Raw genomic sequence first — 20106 nt, forward strand, 5'->3', positions numbered from 1 at the left:
ATTCATAGAAGGTCGAGTGGAAGGAAAAAGTGGAGTAGGAAAAGGTGCATCAGCATCAGGGATAACAACAGCCTCGAGAGGATAGTCAAGCAAAATCAATTCAGGCTGAGGTTGAAGTCAGTGCATCAAGAGCCACTACTCACAGAATAATCCTACAGATGGGCTACAAGCGTCTTACCTGGCAAAGGAGAAAAAGAGCTGGACTGTCGGTCAGTGGTCCAAAGTCTTCTTTTCAGATGAAAGTAACTTTTTATTTCATTTGGAAAACAGTCCCAGAATCTGTACAAAGAGGGAAGAGGGACATAATTCATATTGCTTGAAGTTCAGTGTGAAAGTTTTCATAGCGGGGTCAGAGGGGTGTCATGTCATCTGCTGGTGTTGGTCCACTAGGTTTTCTGAGGTCCACAGTCAATGCAGCCATCTACAGTACCTGACAATCTAGAGCGCTTCATGCTTCCCTTCGCTGACAAGCTGTATGGAGATGCTGATTTCATTTTCCAGCAGGAGTTGGTAACAGCCTACACTGCCAAAGGTTCCAGAAGCTGGTTCAGTGACCATGGTGTTAGTGTGCTTGTTTGGCCAGCAAACTAGAAGATGAGTGACACCAGAACCAACAATGTAGAGGACCTGAAAGCAGCTATCAAAGCAAACTGGGCTTCCATTACACCTCAGCAGAACCACAGGCTGATCGCCTCCATGCCATGCTGCATTGATGCAATATTTCATGCAAAAAGAGGCCCAACCATGTGTTAAGAGCTTAGAAATATAAGCCTTTTTTATTGATCTTATGTAATATTCAAAGGCACTGAATTTTGGGTATTTTATTATGAGTAAGCAATAACTATCAAAGACATAAAGGAATAAAACATTTCCCTTTGTGTAATGAATCTATATATGTATAATATATGTATTTCAATTTCTGAAATGACAAAAAAATGTTGAACCTTTTCACGATATTTTAATTTTTTGTTATTTACTTGTATCTGTAGATCCCCTCACCTCAGTTCACCAAACGTGGCTTTAAACTCTCAGTGGTTTGTTATGTGGGTCCAACTTCAATTCTGATTTATCAGTCTCAAGCTTTAATGATTTGCAGTTTTGTTTTTACAACAGTTGTGTTTTAAGTACGTTGTACCTATGGACATTATATAAAAGTGGTTTAGTGGATCCGATTAAAAGGACCCAAGGTTTGCTGGGAGGCAGTTGATGGTTTTAAGCTGAATCTCATTTAATAGGATTTCCCCTACCTGTCCTTTGACCCCATCACTTGGGTAGTGGTTAAAATATGCCAGAGAAATGAGGCACTTCTTCAGGATGATGATACATCAATTTACAAAGATTCCTACAACATAAACACACCTATGTAATCTAATATTTACCATATGCTATCAATCTGGCAGAAGAAATGGTCTTTTATGCTTATCAAGAACAGAAATATCAGACCAAACATAACCTTGTGAAAAATAGACTATACTGTACTTAAAATGCTAGATTTGTTGATTATATATTTCTGATATACTAATAAAAGATTTAGAGTGGCAAGACTTTCAGTATACTAATCTAATTGGAGTTAAATTAATATATCAAAATTGCAGTATACTTAGAACATTTATTCTTCTGTAGGATAAACAGAATACATCAAACTGCACATATAAGTGTTTTTTCTCCTCAAACAAAACTGATCAATGTATCGCAGGGCTTGGATCCGACAGCAAACTGATCTGACCTAAACCTCAAAGAGAATCTAGAGTATTGTCAAGAGGAAGGTGAAACACCACGCTCAACAATGCAGACTATTATTAAAACCTACAACTGAAGAACTGTTCAAAACAATTAAATATTACATCAAAGTTTGGTTCTTTGAAAACAAAAGCAAATTAAGAGTTGGTTTTACAATTTTGCACCCATTTTATTTTTATTAAGCACATGAAACCAAGTGTTGAACATATTTTTTATTGCGTCCATTTTGAATTGTTGCCATTATAGTTTGAACTGATACATCGGAGACACACGTCAACAATGATGCAATCACTAAAAATAAAACAGAGAATAAAAAATATGGAGTATAAAGAAAAAAACAAAACAATCGAATGTGTTTTAAAATAAAACAACGCAAAGCTTAAAGGCAAAATATCTACAAAACCAAAGCAGCAAAACAACAATCATAATAATTATTTTCTTTAAATAGCTTTCCAAGTTGCACAATGAACCTTGGAATATTTCTTCTATGCCTGCTGGCTTCATCTGGACAGGAAGTTAGCTGTAAAAAGAAAAAAAGACAATGAGATTAAAAAAAAGAGCTTATACACACTTATTCACAGCAATGCTTAATTGCTGTGAAATCTATACTATTTCTGTATTTCTGAGTTTAAAACAATAAGATCTATCTATCTAGAGGGATCTTTCTACACACAGGTCCTTCTCAAAATATTAGCATATTGTGATAAAGTTAATTATTTTCCATAATGTCATGATTAAAATTTAACATTCATATATTTTAGATTCATTGCACACTAACTGAAATATTTCAGGTCTTTTATTGTCTTAATACGGATGATTTTGGCATACAGCTCATGAAAACCCAAAATTCCTATCTCACAAAATTAGCATATCATTAAAAGGGTCTCTAAACGAGCTATGAACCTAATCATCTGAATCAACGAGTTAACTCTAAACACCTGCAAAAGATTCCTGAGGCCTTTAAAACTCCCAGCCTGGTTCATCACTCAAAACGCCAATCATGGGTAAGACTGCCGACCTGACTGCTGTCCAGAAGGCCACTATTGACACCCTCAAGCAAGAGGGTAAGACACAGAAATAAATTTCTGAACGAATAGGCTGTTCCCAGAGTGCTGTATCAAGGCACCTCAGTGGGAAGGAAAAAGTGTGGCAGAAAACGCTGCACAACGAGAAGAGGTGACCGGACCCTGAGGAAGATTGTGGAGAAGGGCCGATTCCAGACCTTGGGGGACCTGCGGAAGCAGTGAACTGAGTCTGGAGTAGAAACATCCAGAGCCACCGTGCACAGGCGTGTGCAGGAAATGGGCTACAGGTGCCGCATTCCCCAGGTCAAGCCACTTTTGAACCAGAAACAGCGTCAGAAGCGCCTGACCTGGGCTACAGAGAAGCAGCACTGGACTGTTGCTCAGTGGTCCAAAGTACTTTTTTCGGATGAAAGCAAATTCTGCATGTCATTCGGAAATCAAGGTGCCAGAGTCTGGAGGAAGACTGGGGAGAAGGAAATGCCAAAATGCCAGAAGTCCAGTGTCAAGTATCCACAGTCAGTGATGGTCTGGGGTGCCGTGTCAGCTGCTGGTGTTGGTCCACTGTGTTTTATCAAGGGCAGGGTCAATGCAGCTAGCTATCAGGAAATTTTGGAGCACTTCATGCTTCCATCTGCTGAAAAGCTTTATGGAGATGAAGATTTCATTTTTCAGCACGACCTGGCACCTGCTCACAGTGCCAAAACCACTGGTAAATGGTTTACTGACCATGGTATCACTGTGCTCAATTGGCCTGCCAACTCTCCTGACCTGAACCCCATAGAGAATCTGTGGGATATTGTGAAGAGAACGTTGAGAGACTCAAGACCCAACACTCTGGATGAGCTAAAGGCCGCTATCGAAGCATCCTGGGCCTCCATAAGACCTCAGCAGTGCCACAGGCTGATTGCCTCCATGCCACGCCGCATTGAAGCAGTCATTTCTGCAAAAGGATTCCCAACCAAGTATTGAGTGCATAACTGTACATGATTATTTGAAGGTTGACGTTTTTTGTATTAAAAACACTTTTCTTTTAATGGTCGGATGAAATATGCTAATTTTGTGAGATAGGAATTTTGAGTTTTCATGAACTGTATGCCACAATCATCTGTATTAAGACAATAAAAGACCTGAAATATTTCAGTTAGTGTGCAATGAATCTAAAATATATGAATGTAAAATTTTCATCATTACATTATGGAAAATAATTAACTTTATCACAATATGCTAATATTTAAAGAAGGACCTGTAGATCATTGTGTCTAGACACATTTAGATATATCTTTCTGTATAGATATAGATCTACTTAGATAGCTCTGTCTAGATAAATCTATCCATTCATCCATCCATGGTTTAGTAGTAATGTAGAATTGTCAAAAAACTTTAATAATTTATTAGGTCCCCCAGCATAATTTTGTTCTTTTTCCTCCATGGTCCTCTAGACTCTGCGGCATGACTGATGATGTGTAAGATGCAGCATGTAGAAGATCAGAAGATCCAAGGAGAACCAGCATGTAAACGAGTAGGACTTCTGTGATTCGTCAAAGACATCAATCATGCTGACTACAATAATCTTTCAGAATTATTTTTTGCCAACATTTTTAATCTTTCATGATTACATCTTTTCCTCAAATTGCTGTGAGTCCAATCCCTGCAGTCTGCAGCTGAATGAGTCTTTAAATCTGTGCTAGTGTTTCAAAACAAATATGATGCCAAATATGGTCAGACTCTCTAAAAAGCCAGGTTTACAAACGTTTTTCAAAGCTATCAAAAGTTGAAGAGGTCTAAAGGATGAGAACGGATGTTTGGGCGCTCGGCTATGACATGAAGAAGAACAGCACACAGGGGAAGCTTCAGAGATAGAACCAGGAGCTGCTGCTAATGATCTAGGAAAGAAGTTGTTTTTAAGGCTGCTGAATGTTTAGTGAGATCAGAAAAGTTGTCTGCTATGTTTTACAGGTTTTCCAGCATGTCTCATAGATTAGCTGCCTGCCTGTGTTCATTTAAAGAAGCCCAGTTAAATGTGACTTAATCGTTTTTAATCAAATTCAGTTGTGCAGACAATATATCCACATGAATCAAATTTGAACAGGTAACAGAGTTAAATAATAAATTTTTTTAAGATACAAGTCTATTATTACATTTTGAGTAAAGGGTTTAATAGAACCAAAATCAATTTCCTTTGGAGTAACACTGACTGAATTAAGCTCTATCTTTGTTTATTTCCACCCCAATCATGTCACATTTTACATTCTGAATACGCAGGCTCTTTTATTTGTAACCACATACATTATTTCATTTTACTTACTTATTTACATCATGCTGGAGGCGGCATGTTAAACATACAATTCAAGCTGTCTACATTTCAATTTGTGGGATAAAAAAGTTTTTCTCGTAAAAAAAATATCGTTTAGAATAATGGATTAATCCAAACATTTGTTGACCAATTCATTGAGAAAAATAAAATAAACTCAGTAGCAGCCTGACAAAAATAAAGGGGTTTGCTTTAAAATAAACGTGTTCTATAGTATTTTACACAAATCTATGCAACATTCACTTACCACAGAAATCCTTCCTTAAACTCAGTGAATTTGTGTCGGACCATAAATGTTGCTAGAGCATCTGCTACCTGGCAAATATGAACATACAAAGTGAAAAACTGGATTATACAGGTCCAGCTGGTTGAACAAAACTAAGTATATTAACAGACAAATAAGCCTGGTTTATTTTAGGAATTATTAAACTGATAAACTCTTACTTTCTCAGGTACGTCCTCATGAACTGCATGACCACACTGAGGGAGGACCTGCATCTGAAACTTCCCTGTGGAAAGTCATTTTTTTATTTGCTGCAACTCAACCAAAAGTGGAGGAAACACCTTAATAACTCCCCGTTTGTCTCACACATCTGTTTTTACCTTGCATCTGCCCAATGGTGAGGTCTTTATCAAGCCGGTCCACTCCTGTAAAGAGACAAGTCAGAGGTAAAGCCCTGCCATCGATGAAAACATTTCTTAAAACATTAAATGTTTTAAAGAAAGCAAGCTACTCTGAAACTAAATGATATAAGCTAATGAATGTGGTAGATGGAGAACAAACCTGCGAGCAGAAGCAGTTTTGGCACATGACAGCTGAGAAAAAGGGCTGACAGACCTCTGAACCAGCCATCCCAATATTTTTCTGTCTTTGACAGCTCCACTCGCCAGGTGTAGAAGCTTTCCTTTTTGACCTGGTGGGAAGAAATTAGCTTTTCTTTTTTTTTAGCTTTCCAACAAAACAAAGGTTGCATGAGAGAAGCACCAAAAGAGGCTGAACCTCTTGATCTTCTTCCTTCATTCGCTTTTTGCTCGATTCTTCTGCTCCTTGTTCTTCCTCCTCTTCCTCTATAATGCCCTCACCGCTGCTATTAGAGACACTTGGATTGCTGGCGGACTCCTCACACCTGTACGAGTGACAACAGAGGGAGGTCAAATACACTTTGTAAAAATTGACGGAGTATTGAAATGGTGAGAAAAAAACAAAAACCAGTTCAACACATACTTTTTCACTTGTCCTCCCATGGAAACACGAGCAGATTCTATGTTTCTAATCTGGCCACTCTTCACACTGAAAACACAAGTGAAGAACAACTTTAGGGCAGTTGTCTAAAGAGGTCTTATTTAGGAGAGAACATTAAAGCAGTGGCTGCCATCACCTTTTCCACTAACAAAAACACCCCCTCCAGCCATAGAGCTCACATACACACTGAAACACTGGTGCATGAACATACCTACATTCAGGAGAAATACCTAAGAGAGCACCCTTAAATATTCAGTTCTTTCTAAAAAACAATTCTGCATATCCATGTCAACACTTTGTTTTTATGTATCTCTAAATAAGGAACACATTTAAGAAAATGTGTTTTCTGACTCAAGAAAAGGAGTTTTGGACACCTAACCCCTGGGTGGCAAAATCCAGACCTCTAATACTGCCCTGCAACATCTAGATGCTTCCTTCTCCTCGCACCTTAATCAAATGAATGAGTTGTTACCAGGCCTCTGCAGAACTGAATGACTGAATGCTGATCAGGGAAGTTTTGTTTCACCTTTCACTTTTACTTTTGAGATGTTTGAGGGTTTTCTTACTTTAAAGCCCCTGCAAAAGCATCTCCATGAGGCCAAGATTTCATAATTCTCAGTGGGTCCTTACTAGTATTTTTTGGGTCTTAGTCATGCTGCAGAATCCAGCTTTGCTTCAGCCTTAATTTCCCAGCTTTATATTTTCACAGTTTGCATAAAGCTGCATTCCTGGAATGCTGTATTTGGGTTATGCCCAACATGTCCTCCGTTTAGGTGTCCAAAAAATACAATTTTATCTCAACTGTCCTTTCTAACATTATTCCAGAAGCCCTGGTATTTGTTTATGTTCTCTCTGGTAAAACCATAATCTGGCCTTAAAGCAACAGTTCTAACACACCTCCCTACCTTGATGCAGCCCATAATTACCTACAACTGAAAACAAACAAAAACAAAAACCACAGAGGAGACTAAAGCCAAATGCTCACGGCTTACCTCCACTCAATGGCATTCTCCAGAGACTTAAACGTCTTTGGGCGACTTCTAAGGAAATTCTGCATACTGTTCAAAGCATCCATTGCTGTCCCTATATGAAATCAAGAATATTGTGTTTTACTTATAACGCCACCATATCAACTAATTACTAGGAGCATTTAAACTGACACATTAAATCAGGAAAATACTTAAATCATTAGAAGATAAATAATTAGATATTTAAAATGTTCTCTGCTAAACTAAGAGGTGATTAAAACCAATAGTTTACCTTCTACGACGTCGATGACACAGAGACCCAGCAGGGATGGCACATGATTAGCGCTGGCGGTATGAACTGCGATGGCTCCACCCATACTGTGTCCGATTATCATGATTGGAGGGGGGTTCTCCCCATACAGTGCCTCTATTACTTTACCAACATCCCTTTAAGGAAAAGAAATAATGACTAAAAATTATAACTATTCAAGGAACCAGAGGTGTAGTAGTAAATGATTAAATAAGAATAAAATATGGGATGAAATCAAACAGGCAAAAAAAAACACTTACTTTGCCATGGTGTCTGCAGAGAGATCCTCAGGATTTCTAACTTTGGTGTCTCCTGCAAAGAGGGACAGAAACAATAAATCAAAATGCAGACTTTATTAAAAAAACTGCACCACAAAAACAAGAAAAGAATGCTTAGCGTAAAGTTAATTTCACTGAGAATGAAGCTACCAAGTGCCCTAAAACATGCACAGAATGTTTTGTTCTCTCTTGTTTTCCACTTATCTGCAGGAGAGAAAAACCGCTTCAGTTTCCAGATTTTTCAAATGTCAAGAAAAACATAATTGAACTCCCTAATAAGAAACAGTCTGCATTGATATGCAACTTTAGCAACGCAGACACTAATACTGAGGAGGTATTTCAGGTTAAGTTATTGTAGAAGTTAATGTGATCAAGACCAAAAAAAAAAAAAAAAAATCTGATGTCATATAAAGTTTTACCTAAAGTACTTTCCTGATCATAAGGACAGCATTGTCTAAGAGCCACAAAAATATTCCGTCCTGCAGCTATATTCCAAATAACAAACAGTTCTTCACACAGGAAATTCAAATTCAAAAATACTTTATTAATCCCAAAGGGAAATTAAATGTTGTTGTAGCTCATATTATGAAGGTTTCCTCAAAGAGCCGTTGTAGATGCTGATGGCTGTGGGCAGGAAGGATCTCCTGTAGTGCTCCGTCTTACAGCAGATCTGAAGAAGCCTCTGACTGAAGACACTCTGTTGTTGTAGGACAGTCTCATGAAGAGGATGCTCAGAGTTCTCCGTAATGTTCTTCATTTTATGAAGAATCCTTCTTTCCACAATGATCTCCAGAGGTTCCAGAGGAGTCCCCAGAACAGAGCCACCCTTTTTTATCAGCTTGTTGAGCTTTTTTAAGTCCCTGGCTCTGATGCTGCTTCCCCAGCAGATGATGGAAGAAGAGATCACACTCTCCACAACAGACTTATAGAAGATATGCAGCATCTTGCTGCAAACACCAAAGGACCTAAGCTTCCTCAAGAAGTACAGTCTGCTCTGTCCCTTCTTGTAGATGGCTTCACAGTTGCATCTCCACTCTAGTCTGTTGTCTAGGTGAACACCGAGGTATTTATACTCCTCCACCACCTCCACTTCTTCTCCCATGATAGAAATAGTTTTTGACTTTTTCCTGTTTCTCTTAAAATCTACAATCATCTCCTTTGTTTTAGTCACGTTCAAAATGAGATGATTGTTTCCACACCATGCCACAAAGCTGTCCACCACCATCATGTAAGCTTCTTGTCCATCTCTGATCCACCCCACAACTGCAGAATCATCCGAGTGTTTCTGCAGATGACAGGAGTCTGTCTTGTACTGGAAGTCTGAGGTGTACAGAGTGAAAAGGAATGGTGAGAGTACAGTCCCCTGTGGTGCTCCTGTGCTGCTGACTACCTGGTTAGACTCACAACCCTTCAGTCTCACAAACTGTGGTCTGTTTGTCAGGTAGTCTTTGATCCAGGAGGTCGTTGAGTCTTCTGGAGTTTCTGACAAAGCAAATCAGGTTGGATTGTATTAAATGCACTGGAGAAATCAAAGAACATAATCCTCACAGTGCTGCTGGCTTTGTCCAGATGACAGTGGGTTGTTGAAGCAGGTGTATGATGGCATCTTCAACTCCAACTCCACAGCGATAAGCAAACTGAAGGGGGTCCTGATGGTTTACTGTTTGGTTAGTCAGGTGGGCCAACAGGACTCTCTCTAGGACCTTCATGATGTGAGATGTCAGGGCAACAGGTCAATAGTCATTGAGGACTGATGGGTGAGTTTTCTTTGGTACTGGAACAAGACAGGAGGTCTTCCACAACACTGGAACCTTCTTCTGTGCCCAAAGAAGGTTTTTCTGGGCCCTTTCCACTGCACAGGACTTCCGGTTCAGTCTTTTCAGTTGTCTTTTCATCCGACATCTTGAGACACAGGTCGAAGGTGGAGGCAAAGGGAGCATCAGCATCTTCTGATTTGGTTGAAGGCAATCATGTAGAAGCAGAAGGGTCCATGGCTGAGGTAAAAGATAAAATATCTGAGGTGTGACAGGTAAGCTGTGGGTCAAAGGAGGCTGGGATGTCTGGCTGTGAGCTGGAGAGGAGGATGCTGAGCTTGTTTCTGAACTGAAATGTGTGGCTGTTTAGATTTAGTTCACTGTTAGTCAAGAATTAAAGATGGAAAATGACAAGCTAAAAATATAGCTAAATATTTTCGATATTTGACCCTGATTATTAACAAATGTTTCTAATAATCAGTGGTCCAAACTACAGTGAGTTGTAACTACCATGAGCTCGAAGGTCCATGGCCACCACCCTGCAGTTGATCCTGCTGCATATGACAGCCTGTAAAGACACATGTAACAATTAAATCAAGAAAATCAACAGAACACATGTTGGTTTTTACTCCCCTGCTGGTCTGTATTTAAACAGTGGTATTTTCTGTCTATAATGGCAACAGTGATAATCAGACTCACAGTAAACACGGCCCAGGACAGCGCAGAGTGGCCCCCTCCGTGGAGCAGCAACAGCACAGGACCACTGGAGCCGCTGCAGTAAAGTCTGAAAATGTTCTGGAAGGTCAAGGAACTTAAAACAAGATATGCAAAAGATAACAATGAAACATTTTTAAAACACTAGGTTAGCATAGAACCAGATAAAAGAAAACAAAATTGATTTTCTCAGGGACAATTGGTGATAAAGAAAGAATTATAAAAATATTAAGAATTCGGTTCTCAACTACAGGGGTTGGACAATGAAACTGAAACACCTGTCATTTTAGTGTGGGAGGTTTCATGGCTAAATTGGACCAGCCTGGTAGCCAGTCTTCATTGATTGCACATTGCACCAGTAAGAGCAGAGTGTGAAGGTTCAATTAGCAGGGTAAGAGCACAGTTTTGCTCAAAATATTGAAATGCACACAACATTATGGGTGACATACCAGAGTTCAAAAGAGGACAAATTGCTGGTGCACGTCTTGCTGGCGCATCTGTGACCAAGACAGCAAGTCTTTGTGATGTATCAAGAGCCACGGTATCCAGGGTAATGTCAGCATACCACCAAGAAGGACGAACCACATCCAACAAGATTAACTGTGGACGCAAGAGGAAGCTGTCTGAAAGGGATGTTCTGGTTCTAACCCGCATTCTATCCAAAAAACATAAAACCACGGCTGCCAAAATCACGGCAGAATTAAATGTGCACCTCAACTCTCCTGTTTCCACCAGAACTGTCCGTCGGGAGCTCCACAGGGTCAATATACACGGCCGGGCTGCTATAGCCAAACCTTTGGTCACTCATGCCTTTGCCAAACGTCGGTTTCAATGGTGCAAGGAGCACAAATCTTGGGCTGTAGACAATGTGAAACATGTATTGTTCTCTGAGTCCACCTTTACTGTTTTCCCCACATCCAGGAGAGTTACGGTGTGGAGAAGCCCCAAAGAAGCGTACCACCCAGACTGTTGCATGCCCAGAGTGAAGCATGGGGGTGGATCAGTGATGGTTTGGGCTGCCATATCATGGCATTCCCTTGGCCCAATACTTGTGCTAGATGGGCGCGTCACTGCCAAGGACTACCGAACCATTCTTGAGGACCATGTGCATCCAATGGTTCAAACATTGTATCCTGAAGGTGGTGTCGTGTATCAGGATGACAATGCACCAATACACACAGCAAGACTGGTGAAAGATTGGTTTGATGAACATGAAAGTGAAGTTGAACATCTCCCATGGCCTGCACAGTCACCAGATCTAAATATTATTGAGCCACTTTGGGGTGTTTTGGAGGAGCGAGTCAGGAAACGTTTTCCTCCACCAGTATCACGTAGTGACCTGGCCACTATCCTGCAAGAAGAATGGCTTAAAATCCCTCTGACCACTGTGCAGGACTTGTATATGTCATTCCCAAGACGAATTGACGCTGTATTGGCCGCAAAAGGAGGCCCTACACCATACTAATAAATTATTGTGGTCTAAAACCAGGTGTTTCAGTTTCATTGTCCAACCCCTGTATGTATTCTGCTGTGACCTGTATAAATATCTGCAGACATAAATGGAAATACAGACTAAAGTTTATTAATTACAAACTTGGAAGTGCATAACCGATATAACCCACTTTATTTTTTAACACAACCTCAAACTTTGACCAACTTTTTTCCTCATTCTTTTCATCAGGAATAATTCTCCAGGCTTCTTGAAGACATTTGGCAGCTCTTGTAGGAAGCTGGTAGATTTTGATATGCTCTGTCTGCAGATCCTAACGATTTAATTTACATGTCCGGGCTCTGATATTTTTCTGCTTTGTCTTTCTATCTAGGTATACTTTTACTGCTATGTCAGAGTACCTACGTCGTTTATTAAAATAATCAAAAATAAAGTAATTCCCAATCATTTCTTTGTATACAAGTACAGCTGCAAAAATTATAATATTGTGAAAAAGTCCATATTTTTTGTTCCTCCTTTGATAAAACTTAAATACAGGAAAGTCATTGTGTCACACTCTGATCATTAATTAACTCAAAACACCTGCAAAGGTTTTCTGAGCTTCTAAATGGTTTCTCAGTCTGGGTCAGTAGGCTACACATGGAGAAGACAGCTGACTGGACAGATGTCCAGAAGACAGTTTTTGAGACCCTCTACAAGAGGTCATTGCTGAAGAAGCTGGTTGTTCCCTGAGTCCTGTATCCAAGCATATTCATGGAAGGTTGAGTGGAAGGAAAAAGAGTGGTAGGAAAAGGTGCACAAGCAACAGAGATAACCACAGCCTTCAGAGGATTGTCAAGCAAAATCCATTCAGGCTGAGGTTCAAGTCATCGCATCAAAAGCCACTACTCACAGAATTCTACATATGGGCTACAGATGTACCGTTCCTCAAGTAAAGCCACTCCTGACCCAGAGACAACGCCAGCAAGTGTCTTACCTGGGCTAAGGAGAAAAAGAACTGGACTGTTTCTCAGAGGTCCAAAGTGCTCTTTTCAGACGAAAGTAAAATTAGCATTTCATTTAGAAATTAAGGTCCCAGAGTCTGCAGGAGGAGTGGAGAGGAAAATAATCCATGTTGCTTTAAGTCCAGTGTGAAGTTTCAACAATCAGTGATGATTCGAGGTGCCATGTCATCTGCTGGTGTTGGTCCACTACGTTTTCTGAGGTCCACAGTCAACACAGTCATCTACCTGAGGATTTCATGCTTCCTTTGCTGAGAAGTTTTATGGAGATGTTGATTTCATTTTCCAGCTGGACTTGGTACCTGCCCACACTGCCAAAAGTACCAGAAGCTGGTTCAGTGACCATGGTGTTACTGTTCTTCTTTGGCCAGCGAACTGGCCTGACCGGAACCCCATAGAGAATCTGTGGATGATTGTCAAGAGGAAGATGAGTGGCACCAGAACCAACAATGTAGGTGACCTGAAGGCTGCTATCAAAGCAACCCAGGCCACCATTACACCTCAGCAGAACCACAGGATGATCCCCTCCATGTCACTGATGCATTAATTCATGCAAAAGGAGGCCCAACCAAGTCCCGAGTACATAGAAATGAACAGACCTCTCAGACAAATTATCAAGTGTGGCTGCTGCTGTGACTAATGTGCCATTACTGTCCTATCAAAGCTATTAACATTTCCACAACTGTCTCCTTGTTCTACCTTCTTCTCCTTTTTTTTTTTTTTTTGAGCTTTTACAAACACAAAGTGCAATGCAAAGCGGCACATGCAGTAGGTGCCACCAGCACTGGACTCTAAATCAGTAGAGACAAATCATGTTTCTTGGCTTGGCAATCTGATGAATGAATCTGGGTTTACGTAAGGATATATCTTTGCCGTTTTCATTCTCCACCTCAACATCTTCTATGGTTTCAAAGTACTGACTCCAGAGCAAGGGGGTGAAATCCCTCTTCCGACCCGGTCTGTGTAAAACAGAAAGCAAAAACAGTTTTTAAGGAACCTGCATTTGGCATTCTCTTATAGTGCAGCCAAACTAATGGAGCATTAAAATAGGAAACAAAACACCAGCAAGATAAAAAAGAAATCCACATAATGCTTTACATAAGATAGGATGGGAGGCAACACTCTGCTGTCTATGTGAGTACCCTGCATCCTCTGACTGCACTCTCCGGGGCTCATTTAGTTTTTGGTAACTGTCAACTTAACTATTTCTTAAAAAAATAGGCAAAGACAGATGCATGTTGGAGGGATCTACAAAAAAATATATTAATAGTAAGAATGATGGATAAATGGACAAACAATGTGATGAACAAACATAACTGAATGATAAACAGATTATGAACAAATGCATGAATAAATGAATGGATAATCGGCAAACAGATGCATAAAGAATGAGAAAGAATGAGGCAAATGGATAGATGGATAACACTTGTTGGGGAAAGAAAAGCCTGGAAATACAAATATGTTTTCTATAATCGATTTTCTTTTTCCATATGTATCTGGAAAGAAATCCAATCAAGTAAATCAAATTTCCAACTTTTTCAGACAGGCTAAAACCAAAAGGTGTTTAACTGTCCTTTTTGACAGGGTCATAAAACCAAACTGGTGCAATGTGCATGTACAGGTCCTTCTCAAAATATTAGCATATTGTGATAAAGTTCATTATTTTCCATAATGTCATGATGAAAATTTAACATTCATATATTTTAGATTCATTGCACACTAACTGAAATATTTCAGGTCTTTTATTGTCTTAATACGGATGATTTTGGCATACAGCTCATGAAAACCCAAAATTCCTATCTCACAAAATTAGCATATCATTAAAAAGGTCTCTAAACGAGCTATGAACCTAATCATCTGAATCAACGAGTTAACTCTAAACACCTGCAAAAGATTCCTGAGGCCTTTAAAACTCCCAGCCTGGTTCATCACTCAAAACCCCAATCATGGGTAAGACTGCCGACCTGACTGCTGTCCAGAAGGCCACTATTGACACCCTCAAGCAAGAGGGTAAGACACAGAAAGAAATTTCTGAACGAATAGGCTGTTCCCAGAGTGCTGTATCAAGGCACCTCAGTGGGAAGTCTGTGGGAAGGAAAAAGTGTGGCAGAAAACGCTGCACAACGAGAAGAGGTGACCGGACCCTGATGAAGATTGTGGAGAAGGGCCGATTCCAGACCTTGGGGGACCTGCGGAAGCAGTGGACTGAGTCTGGAGTAGAAACATCTAGAGCCGCCGTGCACAGGTGTGTGCAGGAAATGGGCTACAGGTGCCGCATTCCCCAGGTCAAGCCACTTTTGAACCAGAAACAGCAGCAGAAGCGCCTGACCTGGGCTACAGAGAAGCAGCACTGGACTGTTGCTCAGTGGTCCAAAGTACTTTTTTCGGATGAAAGCAAATTCTGCATGTCATTCGGAAATCAAGGTGCCAGAGTCTGGAGGAAGACTGGGGAGAAGGAAATGCCAAAATGCCAGAAGTCCAGTGTCAAGTACCCACAGTCAGTGATGGTCTGGGGTGCCGTGTCAGCTGCTGGTGTTGGTCCACTGTGTTTTATCAAGGGCAGGGTCAATGCAGCTAGCTATCAGGAGATTTTGGAGCACTTCATGCTTCCATCTGCTGAAAAGCTTTATGGAGATGAAGATTTCATTTTTCAGCATGACCTGGCACCTGCTCACAGTGCCAAAACCACTGGTAAATGGTTTACTGACCATGGTATCACTGTGCTCAATTGGCCTGCCAACTCTCCTGACCTGAACCCCATAGAGAATCTGTGGGATATTGTGAAGAGAACGTTGAGAGACTCAAGACCCAACACTCTGGATGAACTAAAGGCCGCTATCGAAGCATCCTGGGATTCCATAAGACCTCAGCAGTGCCACAGGCTGATTGCCTCCATGCCACGCCGCATTGAAGCAGTCATTTCTGCCAAAGGATTCCCGACCAAGTATTGAGTGCATAACTGTACATGATTATTTGAAGGTTGACGTTTTTTGTATTAAAAACACTTTTCTTTTATTGGTCGGATGAAATATGCTAATTTTGTGAGATAGGAATTTTGGGTTTTCATGAGCTGTATGCCACAATCATCCGTATTAAGACAATAAAAGACCTGAAATATTTCAGTTAGTGTGCAATGAATCTAAAATATATGAATGTTAAATTTTCATCATGAACTTTATCACAATATGCTAATATTTTGAGAAGGACCTGTAGGCTGAGGGAGATGCAACATTATAGCTGGACTGGCATGAAGGCAGTGAAGTGCCACCTATCAACACATCGATATAAACGTTAACACAGGGCTTTAAACACCCTGTCTACAACGTTTCTGTCTTGGTTTACTGTCTCAACAAAAGATGCTATCAGATATAATAGACTTATGAATACAAAAACACACCATCAATGAGCAGCACGAATCGTGTTTTACAACAAACAGGAGCAGTAGCTAACTCAGCTAACCTTCTAACGCTATAAACTGGGTCCAACATTCGGCTTTAGAGACAGAACCAAGTTGCTTCAATGGTAGGTAAATTTAAAGGGGACATAAAAACAGCCCGAAATTCAGTAGAAGAAGCCAGCTGACTCACCCCATTTTCATTTTGGAGCCGCCGGACTGAAAACCACCTGCCATAGGGGGTCTGGATGCTAGCAGGTTCAAATGCAACTGCTTCTCCATGCTGTCAGGAAAGAGTTGGTCTCTGTCAGGAAATGCTGGAGATGACCTTCTCTTTCTTTAGCCGCATATGATTTTTCTCAGACAGCAGCACCGACTTCAATGACACATTACACAAGTTGCGTTGTTTAATTAGCTAACAGTCAGCTTTCTTCTCAGTGCGTTTCTGTGACTTCTTTGTTTCCTTTCCTCTCTCATAAGGCAGCAGGCATGTGTTAGCATTACTGCCCCCTACCGATTGTAAAATAAAATAAGATAAAATAAAACAAAATAACACCATCAGTTTCATTCGTTCCTGCAGTATACCAAAGTCACAAGAAAATTAAACTGTTAACAAAAGATTAAAACAAGTGTAAAACAGAACTATAAATAACACAGACTTCACAGATCAGAACTTTATCCCACCAGGAGAAACTCACTAATGAAAAATATGCATAAAAGAAAGTACAAACAAAAAGAACATTACAAATCTGCAGATAGAGTTTAATACTGGGCAATTCGAGAAAAAAAGCTTTTTAGCGTTGCAAAGGACTTGAGACTGAGGTTAACCTTCTAGCAGCACAGCAAACCAAAACGCGCAGCCAGAGCTACAATTAAGTGGTTTAGCTAAAAGCATAGTCGTTAGTTAGAATGGTCCAGTCAAAGTCCAAACCTAAATCCACTCGAGAATTTGTATTTGTGGTTCTAACGTGAAAAATGTGGAGGAGCTCAAGAGGTATGGTATGAATACTGTACAGGTCCTTCTCAAAAAATTAGCATATTGTGATAAAGTTCATTATTTTCTATAATGTAATGATGAAAATTTAATATTCATATATTTTAGATTCATTGCACATTAACTGAAATATTTCAGGTCCTTTATTGTCTTAATACGGATGATTGTGGCATATAGCTCATGAAAACCCAAAATTACTGTCTCACAAAATTAGCATATTTCATCCGACCAATAAAAGAAAAGTGTTTTTAATACAAAAAACGTCAACCTTCAAATAATCATGTACAGTTATGCACTCAATACTTGGTCGGGAATCCTTTTGCAGAAATGACTGCTTCAATGCGGCGTGGCATGGAGGCAATCAGCCTGTGGCACTGCTGAGGTCTTATGGAGGCCCAGGATGCTTCGATAGCGGCCTTTAGCTCATCCGGAGTGTTGGGTCTTGAGTCTCTCAATGTCTTCTTCACAATATCCCACAGATTCTCTATGGGGTTCAGGTCAGGAGAGTTGGCAGGCCAATTGAGCCCAGTGATACCATGGTCAGTAAACCATTTACCAGTGGTTTTGGCACTGTGAGCAGGTGCCAGGTCGTGCTGAAAAATGAAATCTTCATCTCCATAAAGCTTTTCAGCAGATGGAAGCATGAAGTGCTCCAAAATCTCCTGATAGCTAGCTGCATTGACCCTGCCCTTGATAAAACACAGTGGACCAACACCAGCAGCTGACACGTCACCCCAGACCATCACTGACTGTGGGTACTTGACACTGGATTTCTGGCATTTTGGCATTTCCTTCTCCCCAGTCTTCCTCCAGACTCTGGCACCTTGATTTCCGAATGACATGCAGAATTTGCTTTCATCCGAAAAAAGTACTTTGGACCACTGAGCAACAGTCCAGTGCTGCTTCTCTGTAGCCCAGGTCTGGGGAATGCGGCACCTGTAGCCCATTTCCTGCACACGCCTGTGCACGGTGGCTCTGGATGTTTCTACTCCAGACTCAGTCCACTGCTTCCGCAGGTCCCCCAAGGTCTGGAATCGGCCCTTCTCCACAATCTTCCTCAGGGTCCGGTCACCTCTTCTCGTTGTGCAGCGTTTTCTGCCACACTTTTTCCTTCCCACAGACTTCCCACTGAGGTGCCTTGATACAGCACTCTGGGAACAGCCTATTTGTTCAGAAATTTCTTTCTGTGTCTTACCCTCTTGCTTGAGGGTGTCAATAGTGGCCTTCTGGACAGCAGTCAGGTCGGCAGTCTTACCCATGATTGGGGTTTTGAGTGATGAACCAGGCTGGGAGTTTTAAAGGCCTCAGGAATCTTTTGCAGGTGTTTAGAGTTAACTCGTTGATTCAGATGATTAGGTTCATAGCTCGTTTAGAGACCCTTTTAATGATATGCTAATTTTGTGAGATAGGAATTTTGGGTTTTCATGAGCTGTATGCCAAAATCATCCGTATTAAGACAATAAAAGACCTGAAATATTTCAGTTAGTGTGCAATGAATCTAAAATATATGAATGTTAAATTTTCATCATGACATTATGGAAAATAATGAACTTTATCACAATATGCTAATTTTTTGAGAAGGACCTGTATATTTGGGAGAATCATTCGACTTATTCTTCCGACGTTGAACACAAGGTGGCGGTATAAAATTCCCGCTTCACTCTTCACTGAAACTATCTTCAGCTGTATTTATACAAAATATTTTGTTTTCACAATGGTTCCTGTTTCGACCTGTGAAATTTTTTTTTTTCAATGTCTTTCATGGCTCAGATAGATATTTACAGCATTTAAGAACAAAATTACTTCTTCAATTTCACTGAAACCTTATTTGAGCCATTCCACAATTTGATTTGAGGCTTCAGATGGTATTGGCTCACAAACATATATTAAAAATGCATGGCTTATTATTCCGTTGAATATGCAACATTTTACGACATTATTTTAGGAAAAATAGTGATATATTAATAAAACTGTTTTAAAAGTGCAGTAATCGTGAGATTATGAAGGCAAACTGATACTGCACAAAACGGAAGAGAGTCAGTGTTGTTGAACAGGAAACATGACAAACATATTTATACAGTTAGATAAAAAATATGGTGATACTGGAGGTTCTGTCAAGAGAGGGCAGATATGCAGCTCATAACTTACTTAAACTTGTTCAGACTGTATGTAAATGACAGACCTCAAAATTATACTGTAAGTCACAAAGTTACCAACATAAAGAAAAAGTCTTACAAATCAGATTTTTCTTTTTAACTGTTTTATTTCTTTTCTAAGGCTGCAAGATTATATTGTTTTAAAATTATTTTCTAAAATAACACTGTATGGATGAACACATTAGTAGTGCACCATAAAAACCTAACGTCAGTGTCCAGTTAAAATATCGGGTAACCTCTACATTCAGAGATATTTCTGCTCCCAAGCAGATACACTTAAACTTTGTTTTCAGTTCGAAATACACACTATGAAAATGCATTATTTCTGCGGGAATTCAGTTTCAAACACAGTTTTGCTGTAAACATTAACGTAGGTGTGGGTGCACATGCAACATACTGTAATAACTTACTTTGAATGTACAGGTCCTTCTCAAGATATTAGCATATTGTAATAAAGTTCATTATTTTCCATAATGTCATGATGAAAATTTAACATTCATATATTTTAGATTCATTGCACACTAACTGAAATATTTCAGGTCTTTTATTGTCTTAATACGGATGATTTTGGCATACAGCTCATGAAAACCCAAAATTCCTATCTCACAAAATTAGCATATTTCATCCGACCAAAAAAAGAAAAGTGTTTTTAATACAAAAAATGTCAACCTTCAAATAATCATGTACAGTTATGCACTCAATACTTGGTGGGGAATCCTTTTGCAGAAATGACTGCTTCAATGCGGCGTGGCATGGAGACAATCAGTC

At 40.0% G+C, this 20106-nt stretch overlaps 1 protein-coding gene across 1 annotated transcript; it reads right to left on the reverse strand.

The window, feature by feature from the left end:
• Positions 1-1937: 1937 nt before the first annotated feature.
• On the reverse strand, positions 1938-16669 carry ppme1 (protein phosphatase methylesterase 1). The gene is made up of 14 exons (XM_047378261.1): positions 16382-16669; positions 13660-13753; positions 10329-10421; positions 10140-10197; positions 7858-7909; positions 7580-7734; positions 7312-7402; positions 6302-6367; positions 6077-6203; positions 5861-5990; positions 5680-5724; positions 5521-5585; positions 5324-5391; positions 1938-2260 (listed from the first exon to the last, which is right to left on the reverse strand). Exons 1-14 carry the CDS (start codon positions 16468-16470, stop codon positions 2257-2259), a joined length of 1137 nt encoding a protein of 378 aa, XP_047234217.1. The 5' UTR covers positions 16471-16669; the 3' UTR covers positions 1938-2256.
• Positions 16670-20106: the final 3437 nt, after the last annotated feature.

The sequence above is a fragment of the Girardinichthys multiradiatus genome, chromosome 11, assembly GCF_021462225.1.
Source record: "Girardinichthys multiradiatus isolate DD_20200921_A chromosome 11, DD_fGirMul_XY1, whole genome shotgun sequence".
Taxonomy (NCBI): domain Eukaryota; kingdom Metazoa; phylum Chordata; class Actinopteri; order Cyprinodontiformes; family Goodeidae; genus Girardinichthys; species Girardinichthys multiradiatus.